The 12,722-nt window shown below is 48.3% G+C and overlaps 1 protein-coding gene and 1 non-coding gene across 7 annotated transcripts; both read left to right on the top strand.

Annotated features, from left to right (window-relative positions):
* The first annotated feature begins 266 nt into the window (after positions 1-266).
* Positions 267-12,718, top strand: LOC108099069 (prominin-like protein). 6 transcript variants are annotated; one of them, XM_017202350.2, is made up of 15 exons: positions 267-355; positions 992-1,149; positions 6,358-6,932; positions 6,991-7,138; positions 7,204-7,332; positions 7,392-7,579; positions 7,645-7,809; positions 7,868-7,998; positions 8,058-8,393; positions 8,459-8,568; positions 8,632-9,577; positions 9,633-9,772; positions 10,230-10,289; positions 10,373-10,543; positions 11,982-12,718. In XM_017202350.2, the coding sequence occupies exons 3-15, from the start codon at positions 6,482-6,484 to the stop codon at positions 12,091-12,093; spliced, it is 3,087 nt and encodes a 1,028-aa protein (XP_017057839.1). In that variant the 5' UTR covers positions 267-355; positions 992-1,149; positions 6,358-6,481; the 3' UTR covers positions 12,094-12,718. The 6 variants fall into 6 exon arrangements, with proteins under 6 accessions (XP_017057839.1, XP_017057840.1, XP_043063722.1 ...); XM_017202351.2 differs by lacking the exon at positions 992-1,149 and having other exon boundaries at positions 313-355; XM_043207787.1 differs by lacking the exon at positions 267-355 and having other exon boundaries at positions 364-1,149.
* Positions 5,548-5,620, top strand: Trnam-cau. The gene has a single exon. It is a non-coding gene; the product is annotated as a tRNA-Met (tRNA).
* Positions 12,719-12,722: the final 4 nt, after the last annotated feature.

Here is a 12,722-nt window from a genome sequence, read left to right on the forward strand (position 1 = left end):
TACAATGAACTCACGACTCCTTTATCACAAAGCGGTGCGAGTAAGTAATAAAGCAAGTTTGGAATGGTTATAAGTTTTCTATTGGACTTTATAAATGTCTTCAAAAAAATAAAGCATTTCCCATTTTCTTTCCTAAATTTAAAATTCAAACGGTTTAACGGTTTACTAAAGCAGACTTTCAGGGGTGGATCTTATGCGGCCTTAATCTAGTATCTTTTAATTTTTGAAGTGGTATTTTTTCGCGCATTCTTCTGAGCCGCGATGGCATGTTTCCTCGCTCAGCACACGGTCACACTGGGCCAGAACTCTTTCAAATGTGAAGTTTTTTCGATCGGATAAAATAGAAACAGAAAAGGTGAATATCCGGGGCGGATCTAGTCTGAATGGAGCGTGCGTTCGCGTGACTGAAATTCGATTGGCCACGCCTACTTGTCCGGGAAAAAGTGAAAATCAAGTGAAAATCCCAGCAAATGCCAGGTGAAACTGGGCTGAAGGCAAACAAAGAGCAAAAAGAGCAGAATGTTTCGAAAGGGCGGTGCAGTGCAGTGATACATACAAATAGAGCCACATAAAACATATCTGTGCGCGTTCGCTTGAAAATCGGTTGTGAACCCTTTAGCGGATTAACAAATTCCCATGTTTCCCATGGACTCTACTTCGGAAAACTCCAATTAGGCCAAAAGGGCCACTGGAAGCTGGAAAACTGAGAAAACCTCGCTGTGGCAGCGACCTGAATTCGAAATTATTTTTTTTTGTTTCCCTAGAGCATTTTTCCATCGGTTTTGATTTATATGTTAACGTTATCTCAAGTTTGACTTCAATTTTACACGGAATCACACAAAAAACCTTAGATTTTAAACACAAACATCATAAATCGGTCGAACTGCATCTCTTGAGTTTTGAGCACTCTTAGCTCTCTAAATTGGTTGTTTTTGTTGTTCTTGTTACGGCGACTTTACGGAGGAACCCACCATCTGTATCTTCATTGTAGCATTGTAGCATCTGGGGATCCGAAACCATCTGGAATTGTGACCGATCCAGCGATCCTACGATCCTACGGCTAATTGGATTTGGACACATCGCATCATCTTTCACGAAACCGAGTCCGAAAGCCAGCTTAATTGGCTTAGGCGGCGGTTGTCGATGTTGGTGAGTGTCTCATTTATTCTGTTTATTCCAATTTACCCAACCGAGTTATTCAATTTGCGGCGTCGAATTAGTCGGAACAGTTTATAGTGGCCCTTCCTGCCTCGAGTTATGATATACCCATCCATATCGGCGAGAATTCCCACCTGGCTGTGTGCATAATTAATGTGCGGTGCTGCACTAATTGCTCCACACCAACAAAATACTCAAAAAAGGAACACCCGCAGATATGTACACGCACACACACACAGCATACTATACATCCCTGACCTGAGATACAGATGCGTGTGGTGGAAACGACACCCAGCCGAGTGAAATCCGTGTATTTATAGTCTCGGGTCCGTTCTATGAGTTCCCAGTCATTTACAGAATTCGGAAGCAAACTCAAAATTAAATCGCAGCATACATATTTGTTCTGCCTGAATAAGCAAGTTTCATGGCACATTAAACGAACGTTTTTGATAAGGCCTAAACCTGAACTTAAGCAAAGATATGCTAACTTTAAACTGAAGTGTTTTGCAGAAAAAACTTATTCTCTGACGCTATTCACTTATTTCTTAGGAAAACTACATAAAAATAGAGTTAGCCAATATAAAAAAGTAGAGATAACCATAAGATTTTAGCCCAGAGCTCAGAGTGATTAATCAAATACTGTAGAACCAAATGGAAAACTTATGACGCCAACCGGTCGGGTCTATCTCGTGTCTGCTCTTATAATCCGAGTGCAAACCGAAAATAGACCCAAGATTATTCAAGGTTTGCAATCTGATAAGCAATTGGATAACCAGGCAAGAGATTCATTTAGCAAATAGCTGACTCAACGTCAGAGAATCAGATGATATAACCCGTCATTGGGCACGTACCCTGCATTTCTGTCAGTGTACTTGGCTTCCGTTTCTTCGTTTAACTGAAGCGAACTACTTCTCGATCGTCCCCACCCTTTTTTGGTTTCTGTTCATTTCCGCCCCTTTTCTCCATCTGCATTACCCGACTTCCTTTGTTTGGATTCGTTCAGTTTTCATCTAAAGAAGTTTACTTTGTATCTGCCTGTGTGATTAGCCCATTTTTCTGCGGTTTTATATCGGAGTGTGAGTCACGAGAAACGAGTTTTTGCTTTGGCACGACTTCGCTCCATCGGCAGGGCAACCTGTTCTTCTGTTTGCGCTGTCTTTCGCCTCGAACCTCCGTCCATGGACTTCTCCGCCGGCTGTTCCCAATTCGATGTAGATGTCTCTTGGCGGAGGCGGCTTCAAATTAAATGATGTGCTGCGAGGAGAGTGCTCTCAATTCAATCAGTCTTAAAATTAGTTGCAGCTCGCTCGGGAAGAAGTTGCTATTCATAAACTGATTAATCTCACACATTCCACTTCATATTTAAAAGTTCATTTTTGGGTCATTGCTGCCTTTGTCATCGTTCTTATCTCTGATTTTTCTCAGCTTTAAAAATGAATTTTGTATTCCGAAATGGATTTCATAATGCATACAGTTCAACTAAGAACATGTTGAAGTAACTAGCCTAAACTAGTTTCATAATACATACATACTTGAGTTCTTAAATTTAAAAATGATTTAAAATGATTAGCATTACTTATTTCTTCCGCTATTAATCCGAATAAATACTAAACATTTTTTACATTCTTGTGAATTCTTTAAAATATATTCCCTGCTCAGCAGTTTTGCTTTACGACTGGCATTGATTGTGACTCGTTATAGATGGGGGAAATTGTTTTTATTAATTCAACCTTCAGTGTGTATTTAATTCTTTTGTTTATACAAGCCACAAGAAACCGGCGCTCAGGTACAGTCATTAAGTTTATCGTGTTCGGACTCAACTTTTTGCTTTTGCTGACTTAGCCGCCAGCAGATTTTAAAGTACCTTGCACTTGGCGTTTCCGCAGATACAGTGCCCACTCGTTCTATGCTCCGTGCCGGTGACCCAATACGGGTATCGCCAAATAAGTTTGCTTAACTTTGCCAACTTTCTCTTGTTGGCGCACAGAAAACCAGTTGGATTCAATCAGCTGGGGTGGAACAGGCGAGACCCCTTCGACGTCAATAGATGGATTGTTGCCTTTATTGCAAGCCTCGACTTGCCTTACCTAAAAGGGAAACTTTATTACGATACCAGATATTCGCCGACGACAATGGCTATATTGTATGTATGTGCAACAGCTCGCTGGAGCATCTGAATAATCTAGTTTATTTTGATTCATTCTGCGACGGCGTTTGTTCTGCAAATTAGCAGATTGTGAAACCCGCTTTTCTGGACTTGTGTACTTTACGACCCTGATTTTACTGTTGTTAGCAAATAGAGAGTTAGCATTTTATTAGCAAATAACTGCAGTTAAGGAATTATATTTTGCTTCAAATCATCTTGTGTTTGCAAATTAACATATTGGAAATCCCACTTTCCGGGAATTCTGTACTTTTTATGGGCTGATTATTATTATTACGCTGCCTCATTTTCGTAAATAAGAATTTTATTAGGCATACCGCCGCACATTAAGGCCGCAATTCTTAAACATCCATTTGATTTATTTGTTTACCTGGTGCATGCCACAGAAAAATATTCGGCCCCTGGAAAATTTGTGTTTTTTATTTATTGAATTTGGAAAAGTTTACAATTAGTGTGAAATAGAATGAGAATGTTATTTACCATTTCCGTGGAAACAATCCCCCATTGTTTTGAAATCTTAACTCTGTGAAATTGTGAACTCTAACCGGAATTAAGGGCACTTTGCGTGTGGCCTTGCCGAGCCTTTGCCTGTTCCGCCCACTGTTCGGGGAGTGCAGCGTCCTGCAGCCTCCGACTGCGCATGTCCTGGCCTGCTTGGATGGTGCTGATGTCCTCCGAAAAGCCGAGCCTGCAAATTGTTTTGTTTTCTCGAATTACTGAGGAGACGCGACCTCTGGCTAAGCTTTTGATTCAGCCAGTATTTGCGATGCTTGCGATGTGCGTGCCTTTTCAAGTCGGTTTTCGATGGGCAAAAAGCAAACTTGGGGCGAGAGAGAATCCACTCGACTCGCAGCCCGCAGCAACCGCGTGTCAAGGCCGTTCAGAGGCTGCTCCTCCAAGGGTGTAGAGAATTTTCTGCACAGCAGCAGCATCGGGCCACAAATGGAGCATCGTTTTTCCAGCGCCTTTAGTTTGCTCCCAACCAGACAACGCTGCGTATACGCAATCGACACCGAGCAAACGCTTGCTTTTTGTTTGGACAGGCATTAAGGCCCTGTCAGCAGGTGCAGTCCGCAGAAAACGTCTATTTTTACACGCTATTTTGCCATCAAGACGCCTGGTAATCCAGCCCTTTCCGGAAAGTAAGCATGGAAAAAGAGGGGCAACCTCGAGATAAGCGGTCGGCATTGCAGTGCTCCGAGTGTTGTGTGTGTGTGTGTGAATGTGTGTGGTGTTGCGACACATTCGAGGCGACAAGGGGCCAGGGCTAGGCTATAAAGCATAATGCCATGGAAATCCGACGAGTTGAGGGGCAGACCCTTGGCGCTTCTCGGCCCTTGCTTCTTCGCCTGTCCACTCGCCCACAAAGTTCAATAAACTTTTCGATTTCTTTGTTTCTATGCCCGCTTGTTGTGCAAAGACAGTCGATGAGCAGCGATGTAGCTGCTGCTGCTTGTTGCTCGCCTCGCTGGCCATAAATTTACAGTTGCCACTGGCGGGTATCAAATGAGCACACTCATTCCTTCGATCTCCCCGTGGAAATGCGACCAGTGACTGTAGTGAGTAGGCAGGGCACTCGGGCAAACCCACTCTTTTGTGTCAGCGATTCTCGGGAAGACGTCCGTCGTCTGGGATTTCTCAAATGCTGCAAATGTCTCTTAATCAACTGAAATTACAAAGCATGTGTCATTGTGCCCTTGTTATGAATTTATTTAAATTTAATGCGGAGTGAAATTAATTTTTAATTTTCTTGGATGTATTACAAGGGTGCAAGGGAAAAACGAACAACAATGTGATTTTTCCACAAACTGATTGTGTGTTTCTATGCCAATTATCTGATTGATATGGGAAAAACAATGTAATTAGTTTCAATATAAATACGTGGTTTACTTTATGTGTATATACTGGTTAAGAATCGTTTTGTTGACAGCAAATATTGATTTATTTGAGTGTTTGACAGAAAAAAAACATCCATTTAGTTTTTTATTTATTTTATTGGTACAATGCATTGCCACTCGATTTCACATCGATAGGAACAGACTACAGAACTCCTTATCTGATAATTTTAGACAAGCACACGACCTGTTTGCATAGGCCCAGTATTTCTCACACATTTATGTATATTTGATAGGTAGGTATAATATATATATGTATCTATGTTCTTAGCACTTGTGCGACATAAGAACCCTTCGCAGAAGTGTGCTTTTTGCCGGCACCGTGTTCATGCCTCGATGGCGCAGTTGGCAGCGCGTAAGTCTCATAATCTTAAGGTCGTGAGTTCGAGCCTCACTCGGGGCATGTACTTTTTGTATTGTTTTTATTTCTACAATGTGTCGGTTTTTTGCTCGCCATTTGCATTAGCTCTGCTATTTTGAGTACTGGTCTAAGCTAGTCATTTCATATTTGGGCAATTATGCAAGGGCGGCACGCGCACGCAATGTTTTGCGGCAAGGTTGGTGACTCATGATCCCGGCAAGTGCATTCAACCGACGCCAAAGGGACTTTCACCTCCTCGCCAGAGAGATAACACCTGAAAGCCACTGGGCAATGTGCCAAAGTGGAAGCTCGGTCCTTTGCATCGCCAGTGGATTGCATTCTCGGGCGGCTAGAGCCTCAACCCATTGTCATCTCCTCGGCTTTTATTGACCTTAATTGATGTCAAGTGGATGTTAGAGTGCCTCTGGGTGTGTGTCTGAGTCCGCAGTGCGATGTGCGGTGTGCGGTGTTCGGTGTGGAACCAATCCTACTCTGCGCCCTGGATGATATGATTATGCCCCATTTGGATGGACACACCGAGAAGCGAATGTATATTTTATTGCCTCGCCACGCATTTATTATTGGTCGAGGACATGCCACCGAAGCATTAGGGAGTGGGCTCTGACCCCGAACCAGCCCTTCCATTCTCATTTGCAAACTGAGGGAGTTGAGATTAGAGATTAGTTTTAATAGCAGTTTGTGGGGGAGATAGCCCCTTGAGATAGCCGCCAAGAAAGCTATCTTCTTAAATGGTATATTTTGCCCATCTCCCATTCCAGGCCACTGACGTGTGAAATGGGTGTGGGCTACTACACTGAAGAGAACAACATCAAGAGCAGCGGCTCAGCGCGTCAGTGAGTTGAAAGAGGCTTCTCCCGAACCGAGGACCTCGAACAGCACAAGATGAATCCAGTGGCGGGCACAGTGGAGCCTCTGGCCACGGCCAAGCCGAAGGCGATGCGATCGCGGAAGAGACGACAGCGGAGGAGGCGGCAGATAGCCTACCTGGCCATCTGCGGACTGAGCGTGGCCATCTTCGGGTTCGCCCTGGCCACGCTGATCAGGCCAGTGACCGCGCAGGGTGAGGGTGAAGGAGAAGGAGAAGGAGGTGAGGCCCAGCCCGCGCCAGAAGAAAAAGCTCCTGTACAATGGCGCAAGGGATACGAGGGCCACGGCACCACGCACGAGCAGCTCGGCCAGCCGCACTGGCCGCCAGTGGAGTACACCAAGTACAGGCCGACCACGAACTACACCAAGGAGCCCCCGCCTCCCACGACGGCCATGAACTCGATCTTCAACTTCACCCACTTCCTGTACGACAAGGTCCTCTACAGGGACGATCCCATTCCGGAGGGTGAGTAAACTAAGCCGTTTAGATCATCTCAATCTAATATATTGTATGCCTTTCTCAGGATACGTTGTGGTCAGGAACTCGGACACGCTGGCCCTGGGACCCAAGGTGGAGGAGAACGACTGGCGGGATCTGCTGAGCCACTATTGGTTGGTCCTCATCTGGGTTATCATTCTCGTGGCGCTCATAATTATCATACCGTTCATTGCGTGAGTGTGAAATCCATCTGGCACTACCCCAATGGCTAAGTAAACTAACGTATGATCTCCTCCAGCGTTTGCTATTGCTGCTTCTGCTGCTGCCGAAGATGTCGACAGGGATGCCCTCCGTGCACCAGTAAGCAGGATGCCCAGCGGCGCTTCTGCTGCGGCATCTGTCTGCTGATCCTCATCATCGGACTGATGTAAGTTGGAAGCCCGAAGTCGAGAGCGATCCCCAGCTAATCTGCTTCCCTTTCCGTAGCTTTGGCATCATCATCGCCTTCGTCACCAACAAAATGATCGACAGCGGCTTCTCCGAGACCTCGGAGACAATGAAGCGCGGCAGCGAGGACACCTGCACCTACCTGAAGGACGTGGCCGACCATGTTACCCATCTGATGAAGTACAACTACGAGGAGATGGAGACCCATGTTCTGGATCAGCTAACCCGTACGTGAACCACATGTTTCCCAGCCTGGCAATTTTAATTCTACCTTCTTTGTTCTCGTTTTCAGACGCCCACAGGCACATCTTTTTGGATCTGTCCGACACTTCGGAGAGTAATTCGCTGGCCGAGATGGAGCGGGTGTTGGAGAACATGCCCGAGGCCCTGGAGCTGATGAGGCAGGTGGAGCAGATGGAGAAGGACCTGCGCTTCTACGGCTCCCAGTTGAGAGATGGTACGGTTGACTGAAACAACGGATCGGGAACAGCACGAATAATCCTATTTGTCCTCAGGTGTCCGTGGCATCAAGCGCGACGTGAACTTCGCAGTGGCCAATCTCTGCCAGCTGCAGATGTGCCAGAAGTTCCTGATCAGCAGCAATATCGAGCACATTGACACCTCGCAGTGCCTGCACTTCGACAATGTATGAACAGTAATACATCCCGCAAACATGTACACTAATTCAATTCGATAATATTTCAGCTGCCCAACACCAAGGAGTTTGTGGAGGGCATGGAGGACATTATTCGGAACAAGTACTATGTCATACCGCAACGGGGACTCGCCCGCCTTAAAAAGGTCAGCGACAAGGTGAAGACGCAGCTCTCCTTCGTGGTGCCGCCAATGATGCGCGACTTGACCAAGGGAAGATCCATCTTCAACGAGCAGGCGGCGAACGTGCGTAACATCGTGGACGCAGTGCTGAGCGACATCCACATAAAGACCCTGCACTCGACCAAGTCCTTCGAGGACGTCTACGACCGGTTCGGCCACGACAGGAACATAATCAGCTTGGTTGTGTGTTTGCTCATCCTTTTGGTAAGTCGCTCCTTCGAGGTTCAAATCGAATGAATTTGAAATTAATCAATTTATGTGTTGTGCAGGTTCTTTTCATCCTGATCTTTGCTCTGCTGTGCGGCTGCTTCGGCCGACGGCGCACCGGATATGGCGACGAGTGCTGCAGCAAGTCCACCGGCGCCTCTTGCTTGCTCCTGTGAGTACACTAAGCGAATCCACTCCTCAGCTCTCTGAGTAATCAATTCAACTTCTTTTTTAGTGCCATCTTGCTGATATTCTGCGTGTTCTCGTTCATCGCCCTCGTGGGACTGTTCTACTTCATGCTGGGCATGGTGACCTACCAGGGCGCCTGTGCCCCGCTGAGGGACCAGGAGAACAACACCCTCTTCCGGCAGCTGGACGCGGCCATCGACCTGAACCACTACCTGCCGCAGGGCGACGGCTCCAGGAAGGAGGTGGGCCAGCCGCTGAAGATGTCGGGCGCCATCAGCGCCTGCCACGCCAACCAGACCATCTTCGAGATGCTGCGCGTGAACGGGATCTACGACATCAACGACCTAGCACGCATCAAGGTGATGACCCGCTCGGAGGACCCCGACTCGGTGAAGATCTTCGATGAGGACCTCTCCGGCGTCGTCCTGCTGACGCCGGCGGAGCAGAAGGACCTGGAGACTGCGGGCGGCAACAAGCTGTCGCCGTACCACAGCTCCCTCTACTTGCCGAGCCTGTGCACCCAGTTCACGCCGATGAACCTCAACGCGCTCTCCGAGCAGCTGTTCAAGCTGTCCAACGACCTCGAGTACCCCGCCTACGGGTGGGCCAAGGTCTCCTTCTGGAACGAGGGCCTCAACACGAAGGCCTTCCACCGCAACTTCGTGCCTAAGCTGACCAGCCTCGTGGAGAAGATGCGGGCTAACCTGCAGAAGATCGACGAGCTGATCTCGTACGAGAACCTCGACTTCACCACCACCATCAAGGTGCTCACCGACACGGCGGTCAACTCGGAGAAGTTCATCCAGACGCGGGGCAAGGACTACATCAACACGCTCGGCACTAACCTGACCCTGACCATCGACCAGATGATCGACGAGTACATCGACATGATCATCGCGGAGGCCAACGAGAGCGTGGGTCACTGCGCGCCCCTCTCCTACATCTACTATCGTGGCGTGGACCTGATCTGCCACCGCCTCGTGGACCCCATTGTGAGTAGATCCTGAGATCATCGTGAAGCATAATCTTTACCTACCTTATCCATAGAACGGCTTCTGGGTGGGCATCCTGCTCTGCGCGCTGCTCTTCCTTCCCATTCTGTTCGTGGCCCACCGGCTGATGTGCCTGTACAAGAAGATCTACCCCTACCTGGCCACCGTGGGAGCCGCAGGCGTGGTCGAGGGCGGGTAAGTCAGCACCCTGTGTTCCCACTCCCTTTCAGGCATCCCGCTTAACCGCCGCCCTAACCCAAAGCTGTCCCATTTGCACGGGAGCTGCGTACGTGCCGCCGCCCATTGTGAGCTGCTCCGGCGGCCAGCAGGCCTACTGCGGCTGTCCCGCCGGCTCGCCCACGCGTGGCGGAGGCGGCGAGGAGCCACTCGAGGGCGAGGCCGAGGAGGCGCAAGCGCAGGCGGAGGCTGAGGCGGAGGCCAGCTACCAGAGCCCAGATCCTGACTTGTCGGCCAGCAAGCGCAAGCAAGACTAACTCCTTGACTTGGACTTGGTTTTACCCCATTAACTTTCAGCATTTGTTTTGTAAATTTATGCGTGTAGTGAGATAAAAAAGAAAAATCCTTTGTTGCACCACAACTAAGCGTCCGCATTCTTCTCATTTCACCGCTAACCCGAATCATCCGCCCGCAGCAGCGACTACCTGTACGACGCTTACAGTGAGCGCGAGCGCGAACATGTCCCATTGGCTAAGTAAGCGAATCATCCCTCATCCCGCCCCCTCACTAGCAGCTGCTCTAATCCGCACCCTTTCCCCTCTCGCCTCTCCCCTTTAGCGTTCCCAAGAAGCGGCGCAAGGCGTACGAGCGGCGGAGGGAGCAGCAGGACTACTACGAGGACGCCTCGCCCAGCGTTTCCCGGGGCAACCGTTCTGGCGGAGATCGCGGCGGCGGCGGCGACGGCGCTCCCGGCAGCAGCAGCATGCGCTACAACGACATGGCGCCCACGTAAGTGTCCTCCACCTCCCAACTAAGATTACCCTGCTTTCAATCTTACTGAAAGACTGGCAAACCTAAAGAATCAGAAAGAACAGAATCATATTTGCCACAAATATATCGAGTAAAAACTAGAGATGAAACGGATAGCAGTTTGGCCGGATACCGGATATTTGGCCGACTTTTTGGGCCGGATATCCGGCCGCCGAATATCCGGCCGCCGAATGTTTTGCAAAACTTAGTCGTTTGCGTAGACGTCGCGCCAACGATCGGGTGGACTCGATTCGATTTGGGTATTTTTGTTGATGAGTGAAGTTAACAGTTGTACCCATGGTGCAATTATACAAGGTCGTCTCGTCGGCTGCGTCACTTCCCTATCGACACTACAATGAGAGCGAGAGAAATCGTAGCTATCCGGTATTCGGCCGGATAGTATCATCGTGGCCGGATAGGCCGGATAGGCCGGATACCGGAAAGTTACCGGATACCCGTTTCATCTCTAGTAAAAACATTATTTTATCCAATAATATATAAGTAATTAAGTAACGCCAGTCTTTTGGTAAGTGAACCAACCATACTTTAACCATAGTAAATGCATCATAGCCGAGTGACACTGACCAAGTTATCAGCCTGCCCGCATCGACAACCAGTTTCCCCCGATCGCTTTGACCGCTGCTAATCGCTAAAACGCTAATTTTTAATTTTGTTTAATTTAGCGCTAAAGGTGCGACCAATGGCTCTCGGCCAAAGGCTTTGGCGGCAGACGGTTTCTTTTAGGCATGGCCCAAATGCTAATCGGTTTCGGTTTCTGCCCGGTAATGTGCCACTCCACTCAAAGAGTCAATCGGTGTGCTTCCCCGACAGCCGCGATTCGAATACGTGTCCGACTGGGAAACCCCCCCAAAAACACAAAGCTTTGTTCCCTTTTCGTTTCCATTTGCAATTGCTACCTTTCGTTAACTTTCATTGGCTTTAATTTTCGTTCTCTTATTGGGTAAAAGTAGCAATCAAACAAGATTGGATTTCGATTACTACTTCCTAACTGCAAAAGGCTTCTTTGTTGTTTAAATATGTGTAAATCTGCAAACGACTGTATGTTTGTGTTTTAAATTTTTGTTGCTCGATGGAGAAGCTTTCGTATTTCGTACTCGGGTCGCTGCTCCAAAGTAACAGACACTTCTGGAGAGGATCCCTTGCCGGCCAAGCCCACAGCTCATTACCCAAGAAGTCCTCCGATGGCCCCTCCCTGATAACCCATTCAGCTTTTCATGACCAATCGCCACTAACTCTGTATCGGTTTTCGATCTGTGTTTGTTGACCAACTAATCCGGTTAATCGCAGCCACTGCGCCCTCCTTTCGTTCTGTGTGTTGTGCGTGAGTGGTCGCACTATCAGTATTGGATGCCCTGCATATTTCCCATGAACTAATTCGATTCGTTACAATCCACAGGCACTGGGACCACGAGCCGCCGCGCTACCACAATCCGCCAGCGGCGCCGCCATCCTCGGAGTACGAGCGCCCGCCGCCCTACTACTACCCGGGTGCCTCCGAGCAGGATTAGGCGGACGGAGAGGCCCGGGACGGCTCGTTCGGGAGGAGGCAACATGACGATGATTTTATTTCGAACCCTCAGGCCCCGTTCCCGCTTCGATTTCCCCTCATTGTCCCCCACTGAGACTGTACTTTTAGTTAAAAGCGTAAAGAGATAACTGAAATTGTATAATTTAATTAAGTAGTATTGTAGCATCACATGTGTTATCGCCTTGGCCCGACCAACTGGAAGCTGGAGAGGAACCGCCAGTTGCTATTGGAAGCGGGCCGAAGCAAGGAAACTCTCAAAAACCAACCCCCTTATAATTACTTTGAAAATGTTGCCAAAAGACGAGCACCGTAGGAACCGGACGAACCGAAGAACGGGAAGAACCCGGCGGGGATTCCCCGGCCGGAGCATTTAATGAACTCTGGAGTCCCGAGACTCCGGGCTAGAAGGCCGGGCGGCGGGAGTCGGATCTGATGAGTCCCTCGAAGAGTTGGCCATTCGACGGCCGCGCGGCCACAGAAGCTTTAAGGAATCTCATAATTTTATTATGCACACACTCTGAGATGGCGATACGTACCCAAAACAAAACAACAAAAAAAAAAAAAACAAAACAAGAAATAAGAAATGAAAACGAATATCTAGCAAGCAAC

Source organism: Drosophila ficusphila, unplaced genomic scaffold (genome assembly GCF_018152265.1).
Source record: "Drosophila ficusphila isolate 14025-0441.05 unplaced genomic scaffold, ASM1815226v1 contig_286, whole genome shotgun sequence".
Classification (NCBI taxonomy): domain Eukaryota; kingdom Metazoa; phylum Arthropoda; class Insecta; order Diptera; family Drosophilidae; genus Drosophila; species Drosophila ficusphila.

Coding starts and splice junctions, on each gene's coding strand:
- LOC108099069 (XM_017202350.2), top strand. CDS start 6,482: ATGAATCCAGTGGCGGGCACAGTGGAGCCTCTGGCCACGGCCAAGCCG. Junction 7,333..7,391: donor ATCCTCATCATCGGACTGAT/GTAAGTTGGAAG, acceptor CCCTTTCCGTAG/CTTTGGCATCATCATCGCCT. Junction 9,578..9,632: donor ACCGCCTCGTGGACCCCATT/GTGAGTAGATCC, acceptor CCTTATCCATAG/AACGGCTTCTGGGTGGGCAT.